Source organism: Oryx dammah, unplaced genomic scaffold, assembly GCF_014754425.2.
Source record: "Oryx dammah isolate SB20612 unplaced genomic scaffold, SCBI_Odam_1.1 HiC_scaffold_25, whole genome shotgun sequence".
In the NCBI taxonomy this organism is placed as follows: domain Eukaryota; kingdom Metazoa; phylum Chordata; class Mammalia; order Artiodactyla; family Bovidae; genus Oryx; species Oryx dammah.
This window is the reverse complement of record NW_024070209.1, coordinates 5,991,335-6,017,132: the sequence shown is the minus strand read 5'-3', so window position 1 is coordinate 6,017,132 and position 25,798 is coordinate 5,991,335. Positions and strand designations below refer to the sequence as shown.

Genomic DNA, 25,798 nt, shown 5'->3' with positions numbered 1-25,798 from the left:
TGTACACATGTATGTATTTTTTTCATTATAGATTATTACAAGATATTGAATATAGTTTCCTGTATCACCTCATGTACGTTTTACTCATAACACCACCTACAAGATGTGTATACATATTTTTCTGTTTGTGGGGCTGGTCTGGATGCTTATTTATGTTCTGTTTTCCTTGATGCTATCATTAACACTTTTTCATGTTGCCATACGATCTTATTTTTAAATCAGTTTACAATTTGTCCTGTTGGTAATGCTTAATAGTTGGTGGCCATTCCCTTTTCCAAGGGATCTTCCAGACCCAGGGATTGAACCTGGGTCTCCCGCACTGCAGGCAGATTCTTTACCATCTGAGGCACTAGGGAAGCCCCAGTACTTAATACAGTAAACCGTATTTTGAATATTTGGGTATTTAGGTGGATTCCCAGCTCTTGCTACTTGCATCATCCTGCAAAGACCATTTTCAAGTGCCTTCCTAGAAATTTTCTTGCTCGAAACAGTCAGTAGAAATGGGGACGAGAGGCAGACAGTAGACCCACTCCTGACAGCTTGAGACGGGGAGAGGAGCAGAGCGCAGGCCAGCAGAGCAGTGCCAGAGCCAGAGGAGTCTGGCCACTGGGGCTCTTCTGCGGGGGACTCTGGGCCCTCAGTCCCTCTGAACTTGAACTGCCGTGTACTTGAAATAGTCCCGAGCAGCGTGTAGGTTCTGAGTGGAGCCACAGAGCTGGTCTGACCCTCCTGTAGCCGTCATGTCACTGCCTGCTGCGGTCACTGACACACGTGGCTGGCTCAGTCAATTGCTGGCACGCCTCACCCGCCGTCAGCAGGATGTGTGATGAGGACTCCTGTAAGCATCACTGCTTTTCAAGTTTTATAGTTTTCTCTGTTGCATGAAGAGAAAATAGAGTCAAAGGTGACTTGGTGTCCCGTGCCCCCACCTCTCTTTGTCAAGGTGTTAAAACAGGGAATACTAGAAACACAAAAGCAGGTAAACCAAGGTGATATTTAGCATGAAAAGTCTTAATTTCTTTAGGGCTGACTGTTCTCAATTTGGGAGAATAAGACACGTCAGACATCTGAATTTATATAACTTAAAAGACTGCTTTAAGTTCACCATGAAAATAAACTGTATTAAGTACTAACCATATTATTAAACTTTCATACAAGGAGTATTTAAAGAAGACAGCCATTTCCTGTTTCCTATTTCTATCTTTTCTGTGGACGATGTGGGTGAAATTTATTTTCGTATTTGTTGTTAGCGCTGCAGGCCCTTTGTTTGTATAGGGCTGATTACAAATGTTAACTGTGACTAGAATGCCAATTTCAAGATAACACTTCCAAAAGAAATTTCAGTGAAACAGCATCATAAGCATGGTGTCTCGTTCTGTGGCACAACCTGAGGCACTGCCTGTGTGCACCCAGGGTCATCCTCACACCCCGCAGAGCAGCCCTCAGGCTGTCCCCACACCTCAGCTCTTGCTCCTGACCTTCTCTGAATTTCCTTGGCTTTTGTAGTCTGACCTCATATATTTAATTAATTAATTTTTTTTGGTGTTCAGGATGTTTATTAGGGAGTACTCTTTTTCTTTAACTTTTTATTTTATAGCTGATTAACAATATTGTAGTTTCAGGTGGACAGCAGAGCGACTCACCCATACACATACATCCATTCTGACTTCCCATACACATACATCCATTCTGACTTCATATATCTTAATGCTTGGGTTTTTGTTGTTGTTGTTTTTGTTTTATTTTAATTGGAGGCTAATTACTTGGCAATATTGTATTGGTTTTGCCATACATTGACATGAATCCACCATGGGTGTACATGTGTTCCCCATCCTGAACCCCCCTCCCACCTCCCTCCCCATCCCATCCCTCTGGGTCATTGCAAGGTATAAGGTTCCCTAGTTGGATTTTGCATGTGTCTCTTGCCTTTTGAACCAGAGGTTCATTTTCCCAGGGAAAGGGCCACAAAGAGATACCCTTACATCGTTGAATAAATATGTGATAGGTTCTCATTAAGGATTAAAGAGTGGCCTTAACTTCCCTGCATCCTTTCCTAAGCCTGGGATGTACAGGTGTGACTGTTCTCTGTGTTAACAACAAACAGTCTTCTCTGACTGTCTTTTTTACAGACTCTTTCCTATTAAAGTTGAACAGTGTGTACTTGGTGAAATCCATTTTTATTCTGAATTTAAAGTCATCTTTCTTTTTTGCCTGAATGCAATGCTTTTTTTTTTTCTGTTTCATTGAGATATAATTGACCTGCAGCACTAAGTGTAAGCTGTATAGCATAGTGAATTACACATATTGCAAAATGATTCACAGTAGGTTAACATCCATCATGTCACTTGTTATTCAGTTGCTCAATCATGTCCAACTCTTTGCAACCCCATGGACTGCAGCACACCAAACTTCCCTGTCCTTCACCGTCTGCCAAATCTTGCTCAAACTCATGTCCATTGAGTCGGTGATGCTATCCAACCATCTCGTCCTCTGTCATTCCCTTCTCCTCCTGCCTTCAATCTTTCCCAGCATCAGGATCTTTCTAATGAGTTGGCTCTTCGTATCAGATGGCCAAAGTATTGGAGCTTCAGCTTCAACATCAGTCCTTCCAATGAATATTCAGGATTGACTTCCTTTAGGATTGACTGGTTTGATCTCCTTTGCAGTCCATGGGACTCTCAAGAGTCTTTTCCAACCCCACAGTTCAAAAGCATTAATTCTTCAGCACTCAATCTTCTTTATGGTCCAATTCTCACATGTATACATGACTACTAGAAAAACCATAGCTTTAACTATACAGACCTTTGTTGGCAAAGTAATGTGTCAAAGTAATGCTGTCTAAGTTTGTCATAGCTTTTCTTCCAAGGAGCAAGCGTCTTTTAATTTCATGGCTGCAGTCACCATCTGCAGTGATTTTGGAGCCCCCCAAAATAAAGTCTCTTACTGTTTCCATTGTTTGCCCATCTGTTTGTCATGAAGTGATGGGGCTAGATGCCCTGATCTTAGTTTTTTGAATGTTGAGTTTTAAGCCATCTTTTTCACTCTCTTCTTTCACCTTCATCAAGAGTTTGTCTTCACTTTCTGCCATAAAGGTGGTGTCATCTGCATATCTGAAGTTATTGATATTTCTCCCAGCAATCTTGATTCCAGCTTGTGCTTCCTCCAAGCCCAGCATTTCTCATGATGTACTCTGCATATAAGTTAAATAAGCAGGGTGACAGTATACAGCCTTGTCATACTCCTTTCCCAATTTTGAACCAGTCTGTTGTTTCATGTCCAGTTCTAACTGTTGCTTTTTGACCTGCATACAGGTTTCTCAGGAGGCAGGTAAGGTGGTTTGATAATACCATCTCTTTAAGAATTTCCCAGTTTGTTGTGATCCACACAGTCAAAGAAAGGCTTTAACATAGTCAATATACCAGAAGTAGATGCTTTCCTGGAATTCTCTTGCTTTTTCTATGATCCAGTGGATCTTGGCAGTTTGATCTCTGGTTCCTCTGCCTTTTCTAAATCCAGCTTGACCATCTGGAAGTTCTCAATTCACGTATTGTTGAAGCCTTCCTTGGAGAATTTTGAGCATTACTTAGCTAGCGTGTGAGATGAGTGCAGTTGTGCAGTAGTTTGAACATTCTTTGGCATTGCCATTCTTTGGCATTGCCCTTCTTTGGGATTGGAATGAAAACTGACCTTTCCCAGTCCTGTGGCCACTGCTGAGTTTTCCAAATTTGCTGGCATATTGAGTGCAGCACTTTCACAGCATCATCTTTTAGGATTTGAAATAGCTCAGCTGGAATTCCATCTCCTCTCCTAGCTTTTTTCATAGTGATGCTTCCTAAGGCCTACTTGACTTCGAATTCCAGGATGTCTGGCTCTAGGTGAGTGATCACACCATTCTAATTATCTCGGTCATGAAGATCTTTTTTGTATAGTCCTTCTGTGTGTTCTTACCGCCTATTCTTAATATCTTCTGCTTCTGTTAGGTCCATATCATTTCTGTCCTTTATTGTGCCCATCTTTGCATGAAATGTTCCCTTGGTATTTGTAATTTTCTTGAAGAGATCTCTAGTCTTTTCCATTCTATTGTTTTCTTCTATTTCTTTGCTTTGTTCACTTAGGAAGCCTTTCTTTGCTTACTGTTCTTTGGAACTCTACATTCAGATGAGTATATCTTTCCTTTTCTCCTTTCCTTTTCACTTCTCTTCTTTTCACAGCTATTTGTAAGGCCTCCCCAGACAACCATTTTGCATTTTTGCATTCTTTTTCTTGGGGATGGTTTTGATCACTGTCTCCTATACAGTGTTAAAATACCTCTGTCCATATTTCTTCAGGCACTCTATCAGATCTGATTCTTTGAATCTATTTGTCACTTCCACTGTATAATCATATAGATACAAAAAAAAAAAAAAACCCAAAGCAACAAAAATGGTTTTTTTCTTGTGAAGAGAAATTTTAGGACCTACTCTCTTAGCAACTTTGGAATATACCATGCAGCAGTGCTAAGTATAGTCATCATGGTATACATACATCCCCAGGACTCATTTGTCTTTTAACTGGAAATTTGTACCTTTTGACCACCACCATCTTATTCTACAGCCCACCCCCAGCTCCTGCTTCTGGTAAAACCACAAATCTGATCCTTCTTTATGACTGGAATGATTTGTTATATTGTTTTAGACGCCACTTACAAGATCATATAGTATTTGTCTTTCTCGGACTTATTTCACTTACCATAATGCCCTCAAGGTCTATCCAGATAATAAAGCAGTGTTTTAAATCATATAAATCCATGTTTGTGACATCTGTCCCTTATTCTCTGAAACTGAGAACAATTTTATTAGTCTTCTCTCTCCAAGTGAGATGGGAACAATCTATACTTGGTAGTCAGGGGCTACTCTGGGAAACACCCAGGACCCGAAACAGTGCCTTGTGTTAACATATTCCCAAAGTGTGCTTTTTAAAAAAATGGGAGGATAACTGTTTTATGCTGTTAGTTTCAGCTGTATAACAGTGTGAATCAGCTGTGTGTACACATGTGTTCCCTCCCTCCCACCCCTCTTGGTCGTCACAGAGCACTGAGCTGAGCTCTCTGTGCTGTGTGGCAGCTCCCGCCAGCTAGCTGTTTCACACTTGCATTGCTGTGTGTGTGTCTACAGAGGATACAGTAGAAAGGGAAAGAAATCAGGAATGAGATCCACTGGCTGTTGTTAACGTTCAGCTAAATTTATTTACTTCTGGATTATCAGGCCCTGGAGAGCATTTGGTTTGTTTAATATTATTTTGCCTGCTTCTGTGTTCTGCTTAATACTTTTATTTTTGAAACTTAATTTAAAAACACAAACTGAAGCAAAAATATACTATATATATGTATTTATATACTATATATATTTATATAAATGTATATATATATAATATATAGAGTAATACCGACACTCACTATTTAAAAAGAAAAATAAGCAAAATTTAAAGGGTCTTATCCTGTCTGTGCCTATAGTCCCGCTTTGTACAGTAATTACTGTTAACAGTATATGGTGAATCTGATTCCTGATTCCTTTCCCTTTTTACTGTATCCCTCTGTAGACACACACACAAGCAATGCACTCTTACTCTTTTTTCGACATAGAAATGAGATTGTGCTACACACAGCGGTCTGCAGTTTCTAAAATTGTATGGCCACACCTTGTAGCACATGGAATCTTATTTCCCTGACCAGGGATCGACCCTGTGCTGCCTGCACTGGAAGCATGGCGTCTTAACCGCTGGACCACCAGAGAAGTCCCTGCAGCTTTTACCATGGACATTCTTCTAGAGTCAGTATCTGCAGATCTTTTCTCATTCTGTTTTAGTGACAGCAGAATTTGATTGTAGGGCTGAACCCCAGTTTCTTCACCTTTCACCTGCTGAAGGACGTCTATCTCGTTTCCAGTTTTTTCTGCTTTATAAACAGTGCTGTGCAGAGCATCCTTGAGCCTTTCTCCAGACACCTGTGCTGCTGTTTCTGTAGGATGGGTTCCTTAGGGATGCACAAACCAAATTTCAGTCACTGTTGCTAAAGTGTTCCAGATCTTTCAAATTTCAGTTCCACTGATGATGTCTAAAAGTTTTCATTTCCTAATGTTTCATACTCAGCTATCATTTAATATTATGGGTCTTTAAAATTTTTGCTAGCCTTATAGAAAATTGCATTTTGTTTTTTAAACTATTTATTTATTTGGTTGCACTGGGTCTTAGTTGCGGCACGTGGCATCATCAGTGTTCATGGAGGCCTGCGGGATCTTTAGCTGTGGCCTGTGAACTCTTGCTGCAGCGTGTGGGATCCGGTTCCCTGACCAGGGATTGAACCTGAGCCGCCTATGTTGGGAGTACTGGCATCTTAGCCACTGTACTACTAGGGAAGTCCCAGAAAGTAGCATTTCATTCTAACCTCAATCTGCGTACTCATTAGTGGGGTTGCATGCCCTTTTGTGAGTTTATTGGCTAATTGTCTACTCTCTTGTATCATCTCTTCATATCCTTTGCTGAGTTTTGTATTGGCTTCTAGGATTCTGTGTAAATTGGTTGCACTGGTCTTTAGCTTTTATAACTAGCTAGCATGACAGGATGACAAAATATGACAGGATGACAAAAATATACACGCAAATTCACAGCGTGTCTTGGGTTTTGAGAAATGGGAATTTATGAGACCTTCATTTTACACTTAAAAGTTCTTACAGTACTTCTCATCGTTCTGCAAAGGCTTTTTGAAGAACATGGCTGCTGGTAATATGCGGTAAAATTACACATGGCATTTTGGTCTCCATCTGAGCACAGGTACTGGGATGGTGGAGCATCTGTGCTTGTTCCTGTGCCATCCTATGGGCAGAGGGCACTGAAGGTGTGACAGGATTCTGAGTCAGTGAGCCAAAATGTCCCATGAGATGACGTAGTACAGGTGCAAAAGATACACTCTGAAGAGCCTGGCTGGTCCTCAGTGATCAGTGGTGGGGCCCGTGTTGATTGCTTTAATTTTCAGTCTATTCCCAAGACTTCAAATGGTCTTTTTTTTTTCTTTTAAATTTTTGACTTGTTAATATGGTCATGTGGTTCAAAATTCAGAATGTATAAAAAGTAGCATGTAGTAAAAACGCTTGCTTCTTAATCTGGGTGCCTGCCCCTGTCTCCTACCCCCACAGGTAACCAGCGTTGCTAGTTTCTTCTGTAGCCTATAGATTTATCTAGTAGTTTTTGTCTTTTGAGTAATAGTATTTTAAGCGAAAATATCAGAATAAAAATTGTATGACTTCTTTAATTAAAATGATGATAGCTGAGCTGTACATTTCAGAATTGCTAAAATGGGGACTTCCCAGTGGTTAACACACCATGCTTCCACTGCAGGGGTCATGGGTTAAATCCTTGGTCAGGGAACTAAGATTCTGCATGACGTATGACCCAAAAAAAGGAAAAAAAAATTTTTTAATTATTAAAATGTTAAATTTGATAAAGTATATTTAGCTACAGTGAAAAAAAGAAACCTGAATTTTTAAAATGTCAAAATTACATATTCATGTAGGCAAGGACTACAGGGTAATAAGCGAAAACTTTTACATGTCTGGTTGGAGCGGTGACACTGTTAGTTTTTTCATTTTTTGTGTTATAATATTGCTTATTTGCTACTTAATAATTTTGCAAAGCAAGCCAGGGGAGAGGGCTGGTTGGTTTGGCCTTCCCTCCCTGGGGTGCCACCGGCCCTTACAGGCCCCTCTCCTTCCTGGTAGAGAGAACACATGATGAGCTGCTACTGGGAGCAGCCCCGGCCCATGGCCCCACGCCACGACCCCAGCAGGCCCTACGCAGAGCAGTACCGCATAGACGCCCAGCAGTTTGCACGCCTGTTCCAGCTCGTCTCGCCATGGACCTGTGGGGCCCACACGGAAATCCTCGCGGAAAGGACTTTCAGGCTTCTGGACGAGAACATGGACCACCTTATTGAATTCAAAGCCTTTGTGAGCTGCCTCGGTATGACTCTGGGTCTTTTCTGCAGTGAGTTCATACGGGATGCGAGTCTGTGAACACAAGACAAAGGGATAGTAAAGCAGGCGCATCCACTCAATGAAGCAGATCTGTGACTCGCCCGATGAGATTTTGGGACTTTAAAAAGCCCTCTGCAGCCTCCTCTTGTGACCCCTTTTAAGCTTCTTAAGGGTCACGGTGGGGAGGGGAGCCCAGGTGCTCAACATTAAAGGTCATTGACCATGTGCTTCTGGGCACCCAGGGTATGGTGGTGGGTTGTTAGGAGACACCTTCCTAACTCATTTTTTAAAAAACAATTTTTAATTGAAGTGTATTTGATTTATAATATTGTATAAATTTCAGATATACAGCACAGAGGTTCAGTTGTACAAGTCATATATGTGTGTGTGTGTATATTTTTTTCAGATTCTTTTCCCTTATAGATTATTACCCAATATTGATTATATTTCCTTGTGATATACAATAGGTCCTTGCTGGTTGTTTATTTTACACATAGTGGTGTGTATGTTAATCCTAGCCTCCTCATTTGTCCCTCCCACTACCCACATTCCTAACTCTTGCAGCTAAAATTAAAATCTTTCCGAAGCTGGGAGGCCAGACAGGATTCCCAGGGTCATCTTGCAGCTCTTCTCACGTTTTCTTTTCATACACACTGTGTCTGGAGAGGTGGGAGATGAAGCGTCAGGTCGGCAAACACTGGCCTCACTGCGTTCTCTCTACACTGACTTTGTGTCCTGACACCTGTATTTGCCTCGCTCAGTCTCTCTCTCTCCCCTTTAATTTTGCAGATATTATGTATAATGGAGAAATGAATGAGAAAATTAAACTGTTATATCGGCTTCATATCCCTCCAGGTAAGAAATTCTAAGTAGGAAATTAGGCTCTGTTGTGCCTTGACCTGGATCAACTTTGAGCATGACCTTGAGGTTCTTCTCTTTCTAAACGTATTTAAACTTGAGGCAATAGACATTTCTAGTTTGGAGTGGCTGATGACAGGTTTGATGTACCGTGTTGTGTGGCCTGTGGCAGGGGTTCCCAAACCCAGGGGTGCAACAGAATCATCTGGGCAGCCTGTTGTAACACAGGATGACTGGCCTACCCGTTCTGATTGACTAGGTCTGAGGACCACACTTCGAGAACCAACAGCCTGTGGGATGTGGGGGAAAACAAACCCTGGTTGCCTCAATAGATGGTTATTGTAGCTTACTGGTTTGTTGTTTTTCCATTGAGGTAAAACTGGTATATAATATTGTATTTAGCTTCAGGTGTAAAACCTAATAGTTGGTCTTTGTATACACTACAGAGTGATCACCACAGTAAATCTCGTTACAATTTGTCACCATAAAATTGACCTCCTTCACCTGTTTTGCCTACCTCTCAAACGCTTTCTCCGCTGATAACTGTCTGACCTCTGTATCAAGGAGTTTTATTTGTTTGTTTCATTTTTTAGATTGCACATATGATGGAAATTGTATAATATTTGTCTTTCTCTGACTTATTTGGCTTAGCATAATGCCCTCACGGCCCATCTATATTGTTGCAAATGATAAGATTTTCTTCCTTTTTCTGGCTGAGTAGTATTCCATTGTGTGTGTGTATGCATGTGTGCAACTTTACTGAATTCATATATACCAGGAGTGTTTCAGTGGAACCTTTAAGGTTTTCTACATATGGTATCATGTCATCTGCTTTCCTTGTGGCTCAGCTGGTGAAGAATCTGCCTGCAATGCAGGGGACCTGGGTTTGATCCCTGGGTTGGGAAGATCCCCTGGAGAAGGGAAAGGCTACCCACTCCAGTATTCTGGCCTGGAGAATTCCATGGACCGTATAGTCCATGGGGTTGCAAAGAGTCGGACACGACTGAGCGGCTTTCACTTTCACTTAAGATTTTCTACATATGGTGTCATGTCATCTACATATAGTGACAGTTTTACTTCTTCCTTCCCAACTGGATGCCTTTCGTTTCTTGTTCCTGCCTAGTTGTCTGGCAAACACTTCCAGTACTATGGTGAATAAAAGTGGGCAAAAGTAGGCATCCTTGTTTCGTTCCTGATCTTAGAGGAAATGGCTTATAGCTTTTCACCATTGAGTATGATGTTAGCTGTGTTTGTCATATGGCCTTTATTACATTGAGGTACATTTCCAAAATTACTGCAGATGGTGACTGTAGCCATGAAATGAAAAGACACTTGCTCCTTGGAAGAAAAGTTATGATCAATCTACACAGCATATTAAAAAGCAGAGGCATTACTTTGCCAACAAAGGTCTGTCTAGTCAAAGCTATGGTTTTTCCAGTAGTCATGTATGGATGTGACAGTTGGACTATAAAGAAAGCTGAGCACCGAAGAATTGATGCTTTTGAACTGTGGTGTTGGAGAAGACATCTGAGAGTCCCTTGGACAGCAAGGAGATCAAACCTGTCCATCCTAAAGGAAATCAGTCCTGAATATTCACTGGAAGGACTGATGCTGAGGCTAAAACTCCAATACTTTGGCCACCTGATGCGAAGAGCTGACTCATTGGAAAAGACCCTGATCCTTGTCCTTCATTATCTCCTGGAGTTTGCTCAAACTCATGTCTATCGAGTCAGTGGTGCCACCCAACCATTTCATCCTCTATCGCCCCCTTCTCTTGCCTTCAATCTTTCCCAGCATCAGGGTCTTTTCCAATGAGTTGGCTCTTCCCAGCAGGTGGCCAAAGTATTGGAGCTTCAGCATCAATTGCTGACTCAATATTCTTTTCTTCTTAAATTATTTTAATGGAGAATAATTTCTTTACAAGATTGTGATGGGTTTTGCCATACTTCATGTACTATTGATCTGTTGAGGTCTTCTGTTTGTTCACGATTCAGTCTTGGAAGACTGTATGTTTCTAGGAATTTACCCTTTTCCTCTAGGTTATTCATTTTGTTGTATAATTGTTCATATGAGTTTCTCACGATCTTTTGTCTGTGTTGTCAGTTGTAACTTCTCTTTCATTTCTGACTTCGAGCTCTCTTTTTCTTGGTAAGACTAGGTAAAGGTTTGTCAATTTTGTTGATCTTTTTGAAGAAACAGGTCTTAGTTTTATTGACTTTTTCTAATGTCTTTTTAATCTCTATTTCATTTATTGCCATTCAGTTCAGTTCAATCCAGTCGCTCAGTTGTGTGCAATTCTTTGCGACCCCATGAATCGCAGCACTCCAGGCCTCCCTGTCCATCACTAACTGGAGTTCACTTAGACTCATGTCCATCGAGTCCGTGATGCCATCCAGCCATCTCATCCTCTGTCGTCCCTTTCTCCTCCTGCCCCCAATCCCTCCCAGCATCAGAGTCTTTTCCAATGAGTCAGCTCTTCACATGAGGTGGCCAAAGTACTGGAGTTTCAGCTTCAGCATCATTCCTTCCAAGGAATTCCCAGGGCTGATCTCCTTCAGAATGGACTGGTTGGGTCTCCTTGCACATTTCCATTAGAACTGCTTTTGCTGTGTCCTGTAGAATTTGAAATGTTATATTTCCATTTTCTTTTGTCTCAAGGTATTTTTAAAATTTTCTCCTTGATTTCTTTCTTGACCTACTGGTTTTTTAACCTCCACATAATCTGTGGTTTTTCCAGTTTGTTTGTTTGGTAATTGATTTCTAGTTTCATACTAATGGGGTTGGAAAAAAATGCTTGGTATGATTTCAGTCTTCTTAAATTTATTGAAACTTGTTTTCTTGGAGAATGTTCCTTGTGCACATGAGAATATGTCTTCTGCTACTTTGGGATGGAATGTGTTGTATATACGTGTGGTTTAAGGCTGATGCTTCATCACTGATTTTCTGTCTCGATGTTCTATCCATTAATGTAAGTGAGGTCTTAAAGTCCCCGACTAGCGCTGTATTGCTGTCAGTTTCTCCCTTTAGGTCTGTTAATATTGGCCTTATTTATTTAGGTGTGCCTCTCCTGGGTGCATCAGTGCTTACACACGTTACATCTTCTTGTCAGATTGACCCCTTTCCAGCTTTCGTTTTAGTCTGTTTTTTGCAGGGACTGTCTTTTCCGTCCCATCACTTTCAGCTTGTGGCCTACCATCTGTAGGCAGCATATGGATGAGTCCTGTTTTTTCATCCAGTCAGTCACTCTGTTTTTTTATTGGAGAATTTAGTCTGTTTACATTTAAAGTAATTACTGATAGACATGTACTTAGGCTGTCTTGTTAATTGCTTGTTGTAGTTCCTCTCTCTTCCTTTCTTCTCTCTTCCCTTCTGGTTTGATGACCTGTGGTGTGACATTTAGATGTCTTTCTCATCTTTTGTGTAGGTTTTTGCTGTGTGGTTATCACAAGTTTCACTATATGACAGCCTATATATATATATAGATATCTATACATAGATCTATACAGATCTATACCAATCAGTTTTAAGTTGATAGCAATTTAAGTTTACACATATTCTAAGAATTATGTATTTTTACTCCCTCTTCCTACATTTTACTTTAGATGTGAAGTTTTACCTATTTTATTTTTTTATGTCCTTTGGCCTATTATGCTTTACTTAATTGTACTACTTTTGTCTTTTAACCATTTTACTAAATTTGGAGGTGGTTGAGCAATCTTTATAGTGCCTTTATCAGTCAGATTTTGACTCTGCTGTGTTTTCTTGTAGCTGGTTAGGGCTTTTTCTTTTTAGCTTAAAGAAGTCCATTTAACCTTTCTTATAAGGCTGGTTCAGTGATGGTAAAGGCCTTTATCTGTTGTCTGGAAATGGTCTACCTCCCCTTCAGTTCTGAATAATAACCTTGGTGGGTGGAATACTCTTGGTTGTATTTTCTCCTCTTCGCACTCGGAAAGCATTGTGCCACTCCCTCTGGCCTGCAGTTTCTGCTGAAAAATCAGCTCACAGTCTTACTGGGGGTTCCACTGTACATAACAACATTGTTTAACAAACGGAAGAGACATTCCAGATGATCTGATACCACATCAGGTGGTACAGGGATGAATAGTCTTCTAGAAGATTACTAAACCTGGAGTTTCATTGCAAAAAATTGATCTATATGTAGGTATTGGTCATTTTACCCAGCTAGTTGCACTAATTGTACTTCCAGAAGACAACTTCCTGGAAGAACATTAGATCCATTAGGAAGAAGCATCAAAACCAGCTACTGAGAATGATGTATTGGAATCGGTAAATGAAGACAAATGCATGAGGCATCGGAGGCTTCCTGTAAGAGAGCCTGTTGAGAGTGGAGCTGAGAGCGCCGGCTCTGTTCCCCCTGGGAGCTCCAGGATGCAGGGAATACATCGTCAGACTTGCAGCGCAGCTCCCAGAGGTGTCCCTGTGGCTCTGCATCCATGTGAAGGGATGTTTTCAAGATGATGACTCAAGTGAAACTGGAGCTGCTTCAGGCTTTGTGTTCAGCTTTGGGTGAGGAAGTAGAGATTTCTTCCTGAGGTTGTTTACATGCAAGAGTGCATTTGCTGTCCAAAAGAAGAGTTTTTTCAGGAGTTGCGTTGGGTGGCTCAGTGGTAAAGAATCCTCCTGCCAATGCAGGAGACATGGGTTCGATCCCTGATCCAGGAGGATCCTCCATGCCTCAGAGCAACTAAGCCCCTGTGCCACAACTATTGAGCCCATGCTCTCGAGCCCGGGAACTGTGAACACTGATCCCACACACCACAGCTACTGAGGCCCATGCACCTGGAGCCTGTGCTCTGCAACAAGAGAAGCTACCACAATGAGAAGCCCGTGTACAGCAGAGTAACTTGCCACAACCAGAGAAAAGCCTGTGAAGCAGCAAGGACCCAGCACAGCCAAAAATAAATGTCTTTAAAAAGTTGAGTTAAAAAGAAGAATGTTATAGATGACTCCAATTATTATTCCAACTATCTTTATTAAAGATAGTTTTATTTTGCTGTGCTGCACATCATGCCAGCTCTTAGTTCCCTGACTGGGGATCAAACCTGTACCCCTCTGCAGTGGAGGCACAGAGCCCTAACCACTGGACCGCCAGGGAAGTCTCAAAGGTAGTTATTTTAAAAAGGACTTAAAATGTTGAAAACCTGAGTGAACTTCATTGAGAATTGGAAGATCACATGAAAACATGAATGTGCACTGACAAAGTATGGATTCAAAGCAGAAATTCATCTTAGAAAAATATGAGGTTATAAATGCTTCATTAATGATCTTTTGTCAGTATTATAATTTGAATCAAGCATAATTATAGACTAAAACAGCAATATCAATATAAATGAGAAGTTTATATCAGTATCTGTATAAATTTTTAAATACTTGATATGAAAAAATGTTGGCTGGATTGAAAATTCACTCATATTATGGGACTTCCCTGATCAAGGAACTAGATTCTGTGTGTTGCAACTAAGAGCAAAGATCCTGCATGTTGCACCTGAGACCCAGTGCAGCCAAATAAATAAATACTAAAAACAGAAAACCAAAATTCAGTCATATTATCAGAAAAACTCAATTTGTTAGTAAGGGAGAATCATCATATGCTTGACATAAAACAAAAACATTTGAACCATTCAGATTCTCAGTACTGGGAAGATAGCAGTTTCCATCAAGGACAGCAAAATGCCATTTGCTTCTACCTTCTTGTGCAAATAGTTTCTCAGTGATGGTCCATTTGAAGAGGTTGTTATTTTAAAGTCCTAATCAGGAATTGCATGGAGACATTTCAATATAATATTAGTATGAAAACTAATATTAAAAAGTCCTGAGCATGCTAAGATTTCAGTACCATTTGACCCATTTTGTTACTTGGCAAAATGTATTTTGTTCCATTGCCCTTGATTAAAGAGTGCACCTTGGAAGTTCAAGTTCATTGACAGAATGGCTCCACTTTCGAAGTCTGCAGTACAATTGAAAATATACTAGATCTTTGCAAGGCGGCTATGCTCACTGCTCTACCACCAGCACTGACATACACTAAATCTTTGCATGACATTGTCTGCTTTGTCCAGAGTACCTGCAGATAAGACCCATAAGTACTGATACTAATATATATGGGAAGCCCATGTAGTTCAGGGGTAAAGAATCCACCTGGCCGCACAGGAGATACAGGAGACCCGGGTTCCATCCCTGGGTCGGGACGATTCCCTGGAGAAGGAAGTGGCAACCTGCTCCAGTATTCTTGCCTGAAAAATCCCACGGACAGAGAAGCCTGGGGTCTACTGTCCACAGGGTCACAAAGAGTTGGACACGACTTTAGTGCCTGAACAACAATGACCACTGATATAAAACCATAGATTTCATGGAATATTCACTGAGGATGACAGCCTTAGTAGTATTATGCAATGGGAAATCATGTGTTTGAAATTATTATCAAGACACATGGCCTGTGACAACTACTCCTTGGCTAAGAAAAAAGTTGTGGCACCCAGGTCACGTCCACCATATCGGTTCTTCACTTTCTGGTCAGCCTTTTCTTCTGGTTATACTAAGAAACAATACTGAAGATAAAATCTATAATCTCCTGCCCTTGAGAGTGTGCTGATACGTCAGAATACCTGTTGGAACCCAAGGGACTGAAGGATTGTTACGTCACTCTAAGGACCAGACTATTAATGGGCATGACCCAGTCGGCATACAGGAAGGCGGCTTATCAGTTACCGTGGAAATACGTGAACTAAATGGTGACTCAGTCATGAAAGATCAAGAACTTCCCCCAGACACTGGAGATAGTCAGTCTGAAGACTCAGGTTCTGAAAATGGATGCTGTTCTGTGGAAACTTGCAAAGGTCAACTTCTTACAGGATCCAGAAGTGAGATAGTTTACATCTGATAACTTGGGCAGTACTGATGCCAGCTGCATCAGAAATGATACCAGGCTCATTCAACTTGGTGACAGACAGCTGAGGCTAGATGTAAGTCTGGTCTTTGGATTGGGATCCTGAGTTGAAAATATCACTTGAGGGTTTTGAAAAATATGAATAGTGTAGAATATAAACCTCGTAAGGAACCTTTTGTGTAATTAAACGATTGCATTGAACTTCTTATAATTTTATTTTTATTTGTTACTGGCTGTGCTGAGTCTCATTGTTTTTGCTTGGGCTTTCTCTGGTTGTGGCAAGCAGGGGCTACTCTGTACTGCAGTGTCCCAGCTTCCATCTCAGTGGCTTCTCTTGTTGCAGAGCACAGGCTCAGTAGTTGTGGCTCACAGGCTTAGTTGCTCCTCAGCACTTGGGATCTTCCCAGATCAGGGGTCGAGCTCGTGTCTCTGGCATTGGCAGGCAGAATCTTTACCACTGAGCCACCAGGGAAGCTCCTCTGCTGAACTTTTTAAAAGAGAAAAGCTAGTTGCTTAAGACCCCTGATATTATGCAAACTGTTGAGGAGCCACCAAGACTGGATTCGTGGTCCCAGTCAGTGTTCGGTATGTGTCACAGCTCAGGGGGCTTTCTGCATTATATATCTGGGACACGAGTTGCAGAGTTTGGTTGATCTTCCTATCCCACTGATGACTTGGGTCTACTGGAATTCCTGATTGATCCAAATGCACGTCTGTGCTATTAGAAGTTTATTGCTGTTTCTAGCCACCATGTAGAGGTAGAGGGAGGTACTGTTTGGCTTTTCCAAGAAGAAAATATGATGGAAAGTGGTATTATAATTTAACTTTTTATTTTGTATTGGTGGTGGTTGTTCAGTTGCTCAGTTGTGCCCAGCTCTTTATGACCCCATGGACTGCAGCACGCCAGGCTTCCCTGTCCTTCACCATCTCCTGCAGTTTCCTCAAACTCATGTCTGTTGAGTCAGTGATGCCATCCAAGCATCTCATCCTCTGTTGCCCCCTCTTCCTCCTGCCCTCAGTCTTTCCCACCATCAGTGTCCTCAATGAGTCAGCTCTTTGCATCAGATGGTCAAAGTATCGGAACTTCAGCATCAGTCAGTGAATATTCAGGGTTGATTTCCTTTAGGGTTGACTGGTTTGATCTCCTTGCTATCTGAGGGACTCTCAAGAGTCTTCTCTAGCACCACAGTTCAAAAGATTAATTCTCTGCCCCTCAGCCTTCTTTATGGTCCAACTCTCACATCCATACATGACTAATGGGAAAACTAGCTTTGACTATATGGACCTTCATCAGCAAATGATGTCCTGCCTTTTAATACACTGTCTAGGTCTGACATAGCTTTCCTTCCAAGGAGTAAGTGTCATTTAATTTCATGGCTGCAACCCTCCTAAGCGATTTTGGAGCCCAAGAAGATAGTCTCTCACTGTTTCCATTGTTTCTCCATCTATTTGCCATGAAGTGATGGGACCGGATGCCATGATCTTAGTTTTTTGAATGTTGAGTTTTAAGCCAGCTTTTTCACACTCCTCTTTCACCTTCATCAAGAGACTCTTTAGTTCTTCTCTTTCTGCCATTAGGGTCACCTGCATTTCTGTGGTTATTGATATTTCTCCCCCAGCAATCTTGATTCCAGCTTGTGCTTCATCCAGCCTGGCATTTCGCATGATGTACTCTGCATATAAGTTAAATAAACAAGGTGGTAATAGACAGTCTTGACATATTCCTTCTCCAATTTTGAATCAGTCTGTTGTTCCTGTCCTGGTCTAACTTTTGCTTCTTGCCTGCGTACAGGTTTCTCAGGAGGCAGGTAACATGGTCTGGTATTCCCATCTCTAAGAATTTTCCACAGTTTGTTGTGATCTACACAGTCAAAGACTTTAGTATAGTCAATGAAGCAGAAATAGATGTTTTTCTGGAATTCTCTTACTTTTTCTGTGATGCAGTGGATGTTGGCAGTGTTGGCATTTCCTCTGCCTTTTCTAAATCCAGCTTTTACATATGGAAGTTCTCAGTTCACATACAGTTGCAGCTTCACTTGAAGAATTTTGAGCATGACTTTGCTAGCATGTGAGATGAGTGCAATTATGCAGTAGTTTGAACATTGTTTCGCAGTGCCCTTCTTTGGGATTGGAATGAAAACTTACCTTTTCTAGTCCTGTGGCCACTACTAAGTTTACCAAATTTGCTGACATATTGAGTGCAGCACTTTCACAGCATCACCTTTTATTTCAAATAGCTCAGGAATTCCGTCTCCTCCACTAGCTTTGTTCATAGTGATGCTTCCTGAGGCCCACTTGACTTCCCACTCCACGATGTCTGGCTCTAGGTGAGTGACCACACTGTTGTGGTTATCTGGGTCATTAAGACCTTTTCTGACAGTCCTTCTGTGTATTCTTGCCACCTCTTAATCTTTTCTTCTTCTTTTAGGTCCTTGCCATTTCTGTCCTTTATTGGGCATGAAATGTACCCCTGGTATCTCTAATTGTCTTGGAGAGATCTCTAGCCTTTCCCATTCTATTGTTTTTCTGTATTTCTTTGCATTGTTCACTTAGGTTTTCTTATCCCTCCGTGCTGTTCTTCGGAACTCTGCACTCAGATGGGTGTCTTTCCCTTTCTCCTTTGTATTGCAGTATAGCCGGGCCACAGTGTTGTGAGTTTCAGGTGGACAGCAAAGGAACTCAGCCATACATATACATGCATCCACTCTCCCCTAGACTCCTTTCCCATCCAGGCTGCCATACGATATTGAGCAGAGCTCCTGCTGTGCTATGCAGTAGGCCCTTGTTGGCTGTCTATTTTAGATACAGCAGTGTGTACATGTCCATCCCAAGCTCATTACTCCTTCCCCCCAGCAACCTTAAGTTCATTTGGAAAATGGTATTACTCTGATGACTGTAGTGGCAAGTGCATCTGAAGGCCAAACAGTGTTGAAAGCAGTCTGTGTCCTCTTCTGCCAGAGATAAGAAGCTTTCAGTGGAACTGGTGTTTTTCCTCCACAAGCATCCCATTCAGAAAGTGATGAGATAGCAGTGGTGATGACATTGTTACAGGGAATGGACATGTGCCCTGACTAATGATAGTCCCTGCAGCCACAGGGAGACGTCTGTGCGGCTGTCTCTCTGCTGAAGCCATGCACGTATCCACCCGTTACACAGACATCTGAGATCAGGAGTTTCAGATAACCAAATGCAAATCCTTCATCCGACTTTTAATTTGTGTAGAATGTGAAGTGAGACACAGTGAAAGCATTAATAAGATTGTCTCTTAATCCATGTATAGTGTTCAACTGTGATTTACAGATATACTGGAACGTCAAAACAAGATTACTTTGATAGAAGTTCATAATTTCATTTTAAAAGGTTGAAAGAACATTTGAGGATTGTAACAGTCCATCTGTGGACTGTTTTTCCTAACGCACTGTAGCTTACATTTCTGAAAGAGTAGATAACAGGATGAGCGTTTTCCAGTGAGCTCCCAGCCTTCTCCACTGTCCCCTGGGGTCCAGTCTGGGTTCAGGTGCTTAATGCCGAGATGGAGGGGGGAGAGGTTGTTGAGCACTGCTCTGAGATTGGCTGGCCTTCTCTGGCTCCGTCACTGTTGATGCTTGACATACCTCCTCTCTGGATACTCACCCACCCTGTAAATTAATCACTCTGGGCTCCCGTGTTTGTGTATTAATTATTTTGAGTATCCTCCTAGAGTGACTTTTGTACACGTTTCTCCTGTCTTGATATGCTGAGCTCTTTTGAGGGTAGGGATCTAGTATATGCTTGACATCCCAGTGGCTGTTAGCTAGGAAGCAGTCTCTGTGGTGACTGCCTCAAGTACAATCCAGTGTTTGTAATTTTCCTCCTATTCAGTGTGAGTGGGCTTCCTTGATAGCTAGTTGGTCAGAATCTGCCTGCAATGCAGGAGACCCCAGTTCGATTCCCGGGTTGGGAAGATCCACTGGAGAAGGGATAGGCTACCCACTCCAGTATTCTTGGGCTTCCCTTGTGGCTCAGCTGGTAAAGAATCTGCCTAAAGTGCAGGAGAGCTGGGTTCAGTCCCTGGGTTGGGAAGATCCCCTGGAGAAGGGAAAGGCTACCCAATCCAATATTCTGGCCTAGAGAATTCCATGGGGTCACGAAGAGTTGGACATGACTGCTTTTCACTTTCAGCATGAGTGGATTCTCACATGTGCCACTGTGTAGAATATGTTTTGGGCAAAGTTGGAAAAAAGAAATGACTCAACAACTTTAGGGGGGAGGGGGTGGGTGGCGGCGGTGAACAAAGCCTGACAACCCCAAGCATCCTCCACCTTTCAAACCCCAGAAACCTCCTTCGCAAGCAGGAAGGAGGGTAGCTTATCAAGGCTGTGGTGCCATCGTGTGGCTATTTGTTGGATCACAACAGAATTTTGCCTTTTATTTATTCTCAGTGAATGGCTATTTTGAAGTTTCAACATTTAAAAAATGAGGATCCTTCATTTGCGTCCCTTTTAGGATTTGTTTGGTAACAGCTTTATTGGTTTATAATCCACATACCATAGAACTGACTCACTGGATGTGTACAGTGTCTGACTTTTAGTATACCCATTACAAACCATCATCACAATTTTAGAATATTTTTATCCCCCCCAAAAGAGCCTGCACCCTTATTTACTGTCCCCAGCCCACACGTTTTCCCCCTGCTTTCAGACATGTCTGTTCTGGGCTTTTCCTGTACATGGAGTCACGCTGTACGTACCCTTGTGTCTGCCTGCTTTCAGTCAGTGTCTTCAGGGTTCATCCCTGTCTTGACGTCAGTGCTTACTCCTTTCAACAGCTGAACTGATGCTCTGCTGGGCTTGCCATCATTTGTTCATTTCAGTTGATGAACACTTGACTGGGTTTGTTTGGGGCTTCCCAGATAGCTCAGTTGGTGAACATCTGTACTTTTTGGCTTTTTGGAACAAATACTGCCATCAACATTTGTGTACAGGTTCTGAGTGGGAATGTTGTCATTTCCATTTGATATATACCTAGGGGTGGAACTGGGTAGAAATGGCACATTAATGACTTAATTTTTGGTAACTGCCTGTTTTCCAAAATGGTTATCCCATTTCATATTCACACCAGCAGTGTATTAGAGTTCTGATATAATTGGAGTTTTGTATATTTCCAGAAAACTCATAATAGGCTTTGAATTCAGGAAAGCTTTTTTCAGTTTTTGCTCAAAGTTATTTAAGTATACCATGATGTGCTAATTACTGTGAAAAAAAAAAGTTTAAAGCAATTACCCAGTATTATATCATTCAGAGGTGTTTTTTCTAGAATTTGTGTGTATATGTATATACATACTTATAATTTGAAAAAATCAATTTTTAACCACATGGACATTTTTCTAGGTCAGTGTTGGCAGTGTCTTATGAATTTGTCATTGCAGTACCTACAGACATCAGGGAAAAGACATTATGAGTGTGTCAGATGCTTTTGACTTCTTGGTGTACACAGGGCTCAGACCAGGGAGGACCCTGCAGCCCTCAGACTAGAGGCTTCTAGCTTAGCCTTTAGTTTTCTTAACTAAAAAGTAAAATTACTGTTAGTTTTGGTTAAGACACAATAATTTTTCCAATTAATTAAAAATTTTTTTTTACTTTTCAAAAAGCACTCACTGAAAATGACCGAGACAGCCAGTCACCACTGAAGAATCCTCTGTTGTCAACGTCAAGACCCCTGGTTTTCGGCAAGTCCAATGGTATGTACCTCTTTTCCTTCTCATCAGGCACACCACTGCAGTCTTTAAGAATGGATTTCACAGCTATTCTTAGAAGCAGAGGGTCTCTTCCTCTCCCTCCTAGGAGCAAATACTGAGACCACTGCTTCAGAGGCCAAAACCTTCCAAGGTGCAGTGTACTCAGTGACTGCCCTCAATCCTCCCATGTTTATTCCTTTAATATTGCAGGGGTTGTCCTGTAACAAGAGGTCACTCAGTATCATCATCTGTTCCTTTAATATTGCAGGGGTTGTCCTGTAACAAGAGGTCACTCAGTATCATCATGTTTGTGGCCACTTTTTGTACAAGACCTTTGTACAAGATTGATCTCTGCTGTTCAGTTTGTATGTGGTATTTGCTTAGTAGAGTCCTTCATCACCTCACCATTCCTTTCCATTTTCCTTTTGTTTTCATGGAATTCAGTTCAGTTCAGTTGCTCAGTCGTGTCTGACTCCCTGCAATCCCATGGACTACAGCATGCCAGGCCTCCCTGTCCATCACCAACTCCCAGAGCTTACTCAGACTCATGTCCATTGTGTTGGTGATGCCATCCAACCATCTCATCCTTTCGTTCCTTTCTCCTCCCACCTTCAATCTTTCCCAGCATCAGGGTCTTTTCCAATGAGTCGGTTCTTCACATCAGGTCGCTAAAGTATTGGAGTTTCAGCTTCAGCATCAGTCCTTCCACTGAATATTCAGGACTGATTTCCTTTAGGATTGACTGGTTGCATCTCCTTGCAGTCCAAGACACTCAAGAGTCTTCTCCAACACCACAGTTCAAAAACATCAATTCTTCAGCGCTCAGCTTTCTTTATAGTCCAACTCTCACATCCATACATGACTACTGGAAAAACCATATCTTTGACTAGACAGACCTTTATTGGCAAAATAATGTCTCTGCTTTTTAATAAGCTATCTAGGTTAGTCATAGCTTTTCTTCCAAGGAGCAAGTGTCTTTTAATTTCATGGCTGCAATCACCATCTGCAGTGATTCTGGAGCCCAAGAAAATAAAGTCTCTCACTGTTTCCATTGTATCCCCATCTATTTGCCATGAAGTGATGGGACCGGATGCCATGATCTTAATTTTTTGAATGTTGAGTTTTAAGCCAGCTTTTTCACTCTCCGCTTTCATCAAGAGGCACTTTAGTTCTTGCTTTCTGTCATTAGGGTGGTGTCATCTGCATATCTGAGGTTATTGATATTTCTCCCAGCAATCTTCATTCCAGCTTGTGCTTCATCCAGCCTGGCATTTTGCATGATGTAATCTGCATATAGATTAAATAAGCAGGGTGACAACATACAGCCTAGACATACTCCTTTCCGAATTTGGAACCAGTGTGTTGTTCCATGTCCACTGTTGCTTCTTGACCTGTATACATATTTCTCAGGAGGCAGGTCATGTGGTCTGATATTCCCATCTCTAAGAATTTTCCAGTTTGTTGTGATCCAGTGAAAGGCTTTGGTGTAGTCAATAAAGCAGAAGTTAATGTTTCTCTGGAACTCTTGCATTTTCAATGATCCAACAGATGTTGGCAATTTGATCTCTAGTTCTCTTGCCTTTTCTAAATCCAGCTTGAACAACTGAAAGTTCACGTGCAGTTGAAGCCTGGCATGGAGAATTTTGAGCATTACTTAGCTAGCACGTGAGATGGGTGCAATTGTGCGGTAGTTTGAGCATTCTTTGGCATTGCCTTTCTTTGGGATTGGGATAAAAACTGACCTTTTCTAGTCTTGTGGCCACTACTAAGTTTTCCAAATTTGCTGGCATATTGAGGGCAGCACTTTCACAGCATCATCTTTTAGGATCTGAAATAGCTCAACCGGAATTCGATCCCCTCCACTAGCTTTGCTCGTAGTGATGCTTCCTAAGGCCCACTTGAGTTCGCATCCCAGGATGTCTGGCTCCAGGTGAGTGATCACACCATTGTGGTTATCTGGGTCGTGCTTTTTTGTCTAGTTCTTCCGTGTATTCTTGCCACCTCTTTTTAGTATCTTCTGCTCCTGTTAGATGTGTACCATTTCCGCCCTTTATTGTGCTCATCTTTGCATGAAATGTTCCCTTGGTATCTCTTAATTTTTTACTTAGACTGAAATCTATATTCTTTCCTTTGTCTCAAGGTGATACAGCTGATTATCAGAAACAGCTGAAGCAGATGATTAAAGATTTGACCAAAGAGAAAGATAAAACTGAGAAAGAGCTGCCCAAAATGAGCCAGGTATGGACTTTATTCAGTGCAGAGAATTTACTACTTTATCAAGCTAAGTGTTCAGTGGTGAGCTTTTTAATTAAGCCATACCTCCTAATCTTAAGACATTTTAAATATTGTGACGTTTAAATAGTAAACAGTTAAACTGTGATCCATTCAGCTATTCAAATGTTGACCACTCTTCAGAACAGGATGCTAGCACACATTTCAGATCCTCAGAGTTTCTGTATCAAATTCATTTACCAGGTTGTGATGCAGATTCATTCCCTGGAGCACTAGAAGCTATTTGGGAGACTGTGGACACAGAATTTTTCATATAAAAACTGTAGTTTCTTGAAAATCGCTGACTACATATTACAGTGTACTGATACGGCTTCAGGCTGAAAACCTCCCTTTATTATAGGACTTAAATCCCTCTGGTACTCCTGTGAGACCCCAGAAGTGGGATTTAGCAATTTTCTTTTTGATCATGAAACAGTGTTGCTCCACTGAGTGGCTTTCAAACATTCATTCTACTCTCTGGATGTAATGTTAAATTTCAGTGTGTCAGTTGTACCTCAGTGATCATGGATATTCGTTTTGAACCTCAAATGCTAAATTAGTAGCTCAAACCATTTTCCTGTTCCTACAGTGACCCTGAAGCTGAGTCCCACCTCTATTGTGACATAAAGATTCTCAATTTGGGCAGGAGTGTGTGTAGCCTGCACGCACAAGCCATCACTGTTGGTATTTCCACCAGATTAACAAGTCTAAGATGATTTCAGTCCTAATATTTAGGCTCTTTCCAACCTTTTTCTGCTAAAAACCCTAGCCTTTGCATCCTCATAAAACACATCTCTACACAGAGCTTCTGAATATATTCTCACAAGTTGTTTTCCTGGGTTGAAGGGTAAAACATTAATAGCTGCTGTAAAGACAGCTTAAGTCTACAGGGTGTGCGGAAATCCCCTGGACTTGGTGAGTCTTCAAGGGCAAAGAATAGCTCTTATTTTCTGCTTCAAGAAGTACGATGTGGTTTTGATCAGAGAACTAAGTGTAAATTTTTAAAACAAAAAACATAGTTAGTTATATTCAGACTTTTCCCCCCTCACATTTCCAGAGAGAGTTTATCCAGTTCTGTAAGACTTTATACAGTATGTTCCACGAAGACCCGGAAGAGAATGACCTGTACCAAGCCATCGCCACAGTAACTACGCTGCTGCTGCAGATCGGGGAGGTGGGGCAGCGTGGCAGCAGCTCTGGGAGCAGCTCCCAGGAAGGTGGGGAGGAGCTGCAGGCCTCGGCTCCTTCCCCCTCTTCTGAGCAGGACTTGGTGTTTGCTGACCCTGTCACAGGGCACAGTCCTCAGGAGCCCCAGGCATTTCCTGAGGAGGCACAAGGGGACTGGACCGTCTCCCTTGAACATATTTTAGCCTCACTTCTGACTGAACAGTCACTAGTCAACTTTTTTGAAAAGCCACTGGACATTAAATCCAAACTTGAAAACGCCAAGCTCAATCAGTACAGCCTCAAGACTTGTGAAATGAGCCGCCAGTCACAGCCTGAGCTCAAGCTGAGTAGCCCGTAGGACAGTGGTTGGCTGAGACCCATCTCCATACCAAAGCAGAGACCAGGTCCCCGGGTGTGGTGAGCCCAGGAAGCCAGGTTTGTCCAGCTCACCGTGAGACTTTACAAGCTGGGTACACACTGTGGCTGGGGCGGGGAGGGGGGGCACTGATGCAACACCCAGCATTTGTTTAGACACTGTCAGTGCTAGAGCTAGTGTTCTGTTCGTAGTTGGAAGCTAAAAAAGAGAGATGTGTGATACTAACCAAGTTGAGAGAAGCCCAAGCACTCATCCTTCACTTGAACTAGAGGGACAGAGAGTTCACTTTCAAGATTTGAGAGCCACTATCTGTGCAATTCTATTTGGCTTTTTTTGCACTAATTTTGTTTCAATGCTGGTAATTGAAACCATGTTAATGTATTTGGTTGTATTCACTTTGTGTCCTTCCAAAAAATGTGTACAAACCACGCTTTCAATGTTGGCCTCCAAGTTTTTTAAAAAACAAAGTTTTGTACTGACTTGGTTTGTGTCTGTAT

The 25,798-nt window shown here is 41.8% G+C and overlaps 1 protein-coding gene across 2 annotated transcripts in view; it reads left to right on the top strand.

The window, feature by feature from the left end:
* The window catches only part of TBC1D8 (TBC1 domain family member 8), a 138,250-nt gene extending 112,469 nt beyond the window's left edge, over positions 1-25,781 (top strand). Inside the window, exons 16-20 of one of the 2 annotated variants that reach the window (XM_040267693.1) lie at positions 7,752-7,992; positions 8,796-8,861; positions 21,401-21,490; positions 23,628-23,725; positions 24,816-25,781. In XM_040267693.1, the coding sequence (XP_040123627.1) occupies positions 7,752-7,992; positions 8,796-8,861; positions 21,401-21,490; positions 23,628-23,725; positions 24,816-25,283 (963 nt within the window). In that variant the 3' untranslated portion in view covers positions 25,284-25,781. The remainder of the gene's footprint in view (positions 1-7,751; positions 7,993-8,795; positions 8,862-21,400; positions 21,491-23,627; positions 23,726-24,815) is intronic. The other variant, XM_040267694.1, reaches the window with a different exon arrangement.
* The last annotated feature ends 17 nt before the right edge of the window (positions 25,782-25,798 follow it).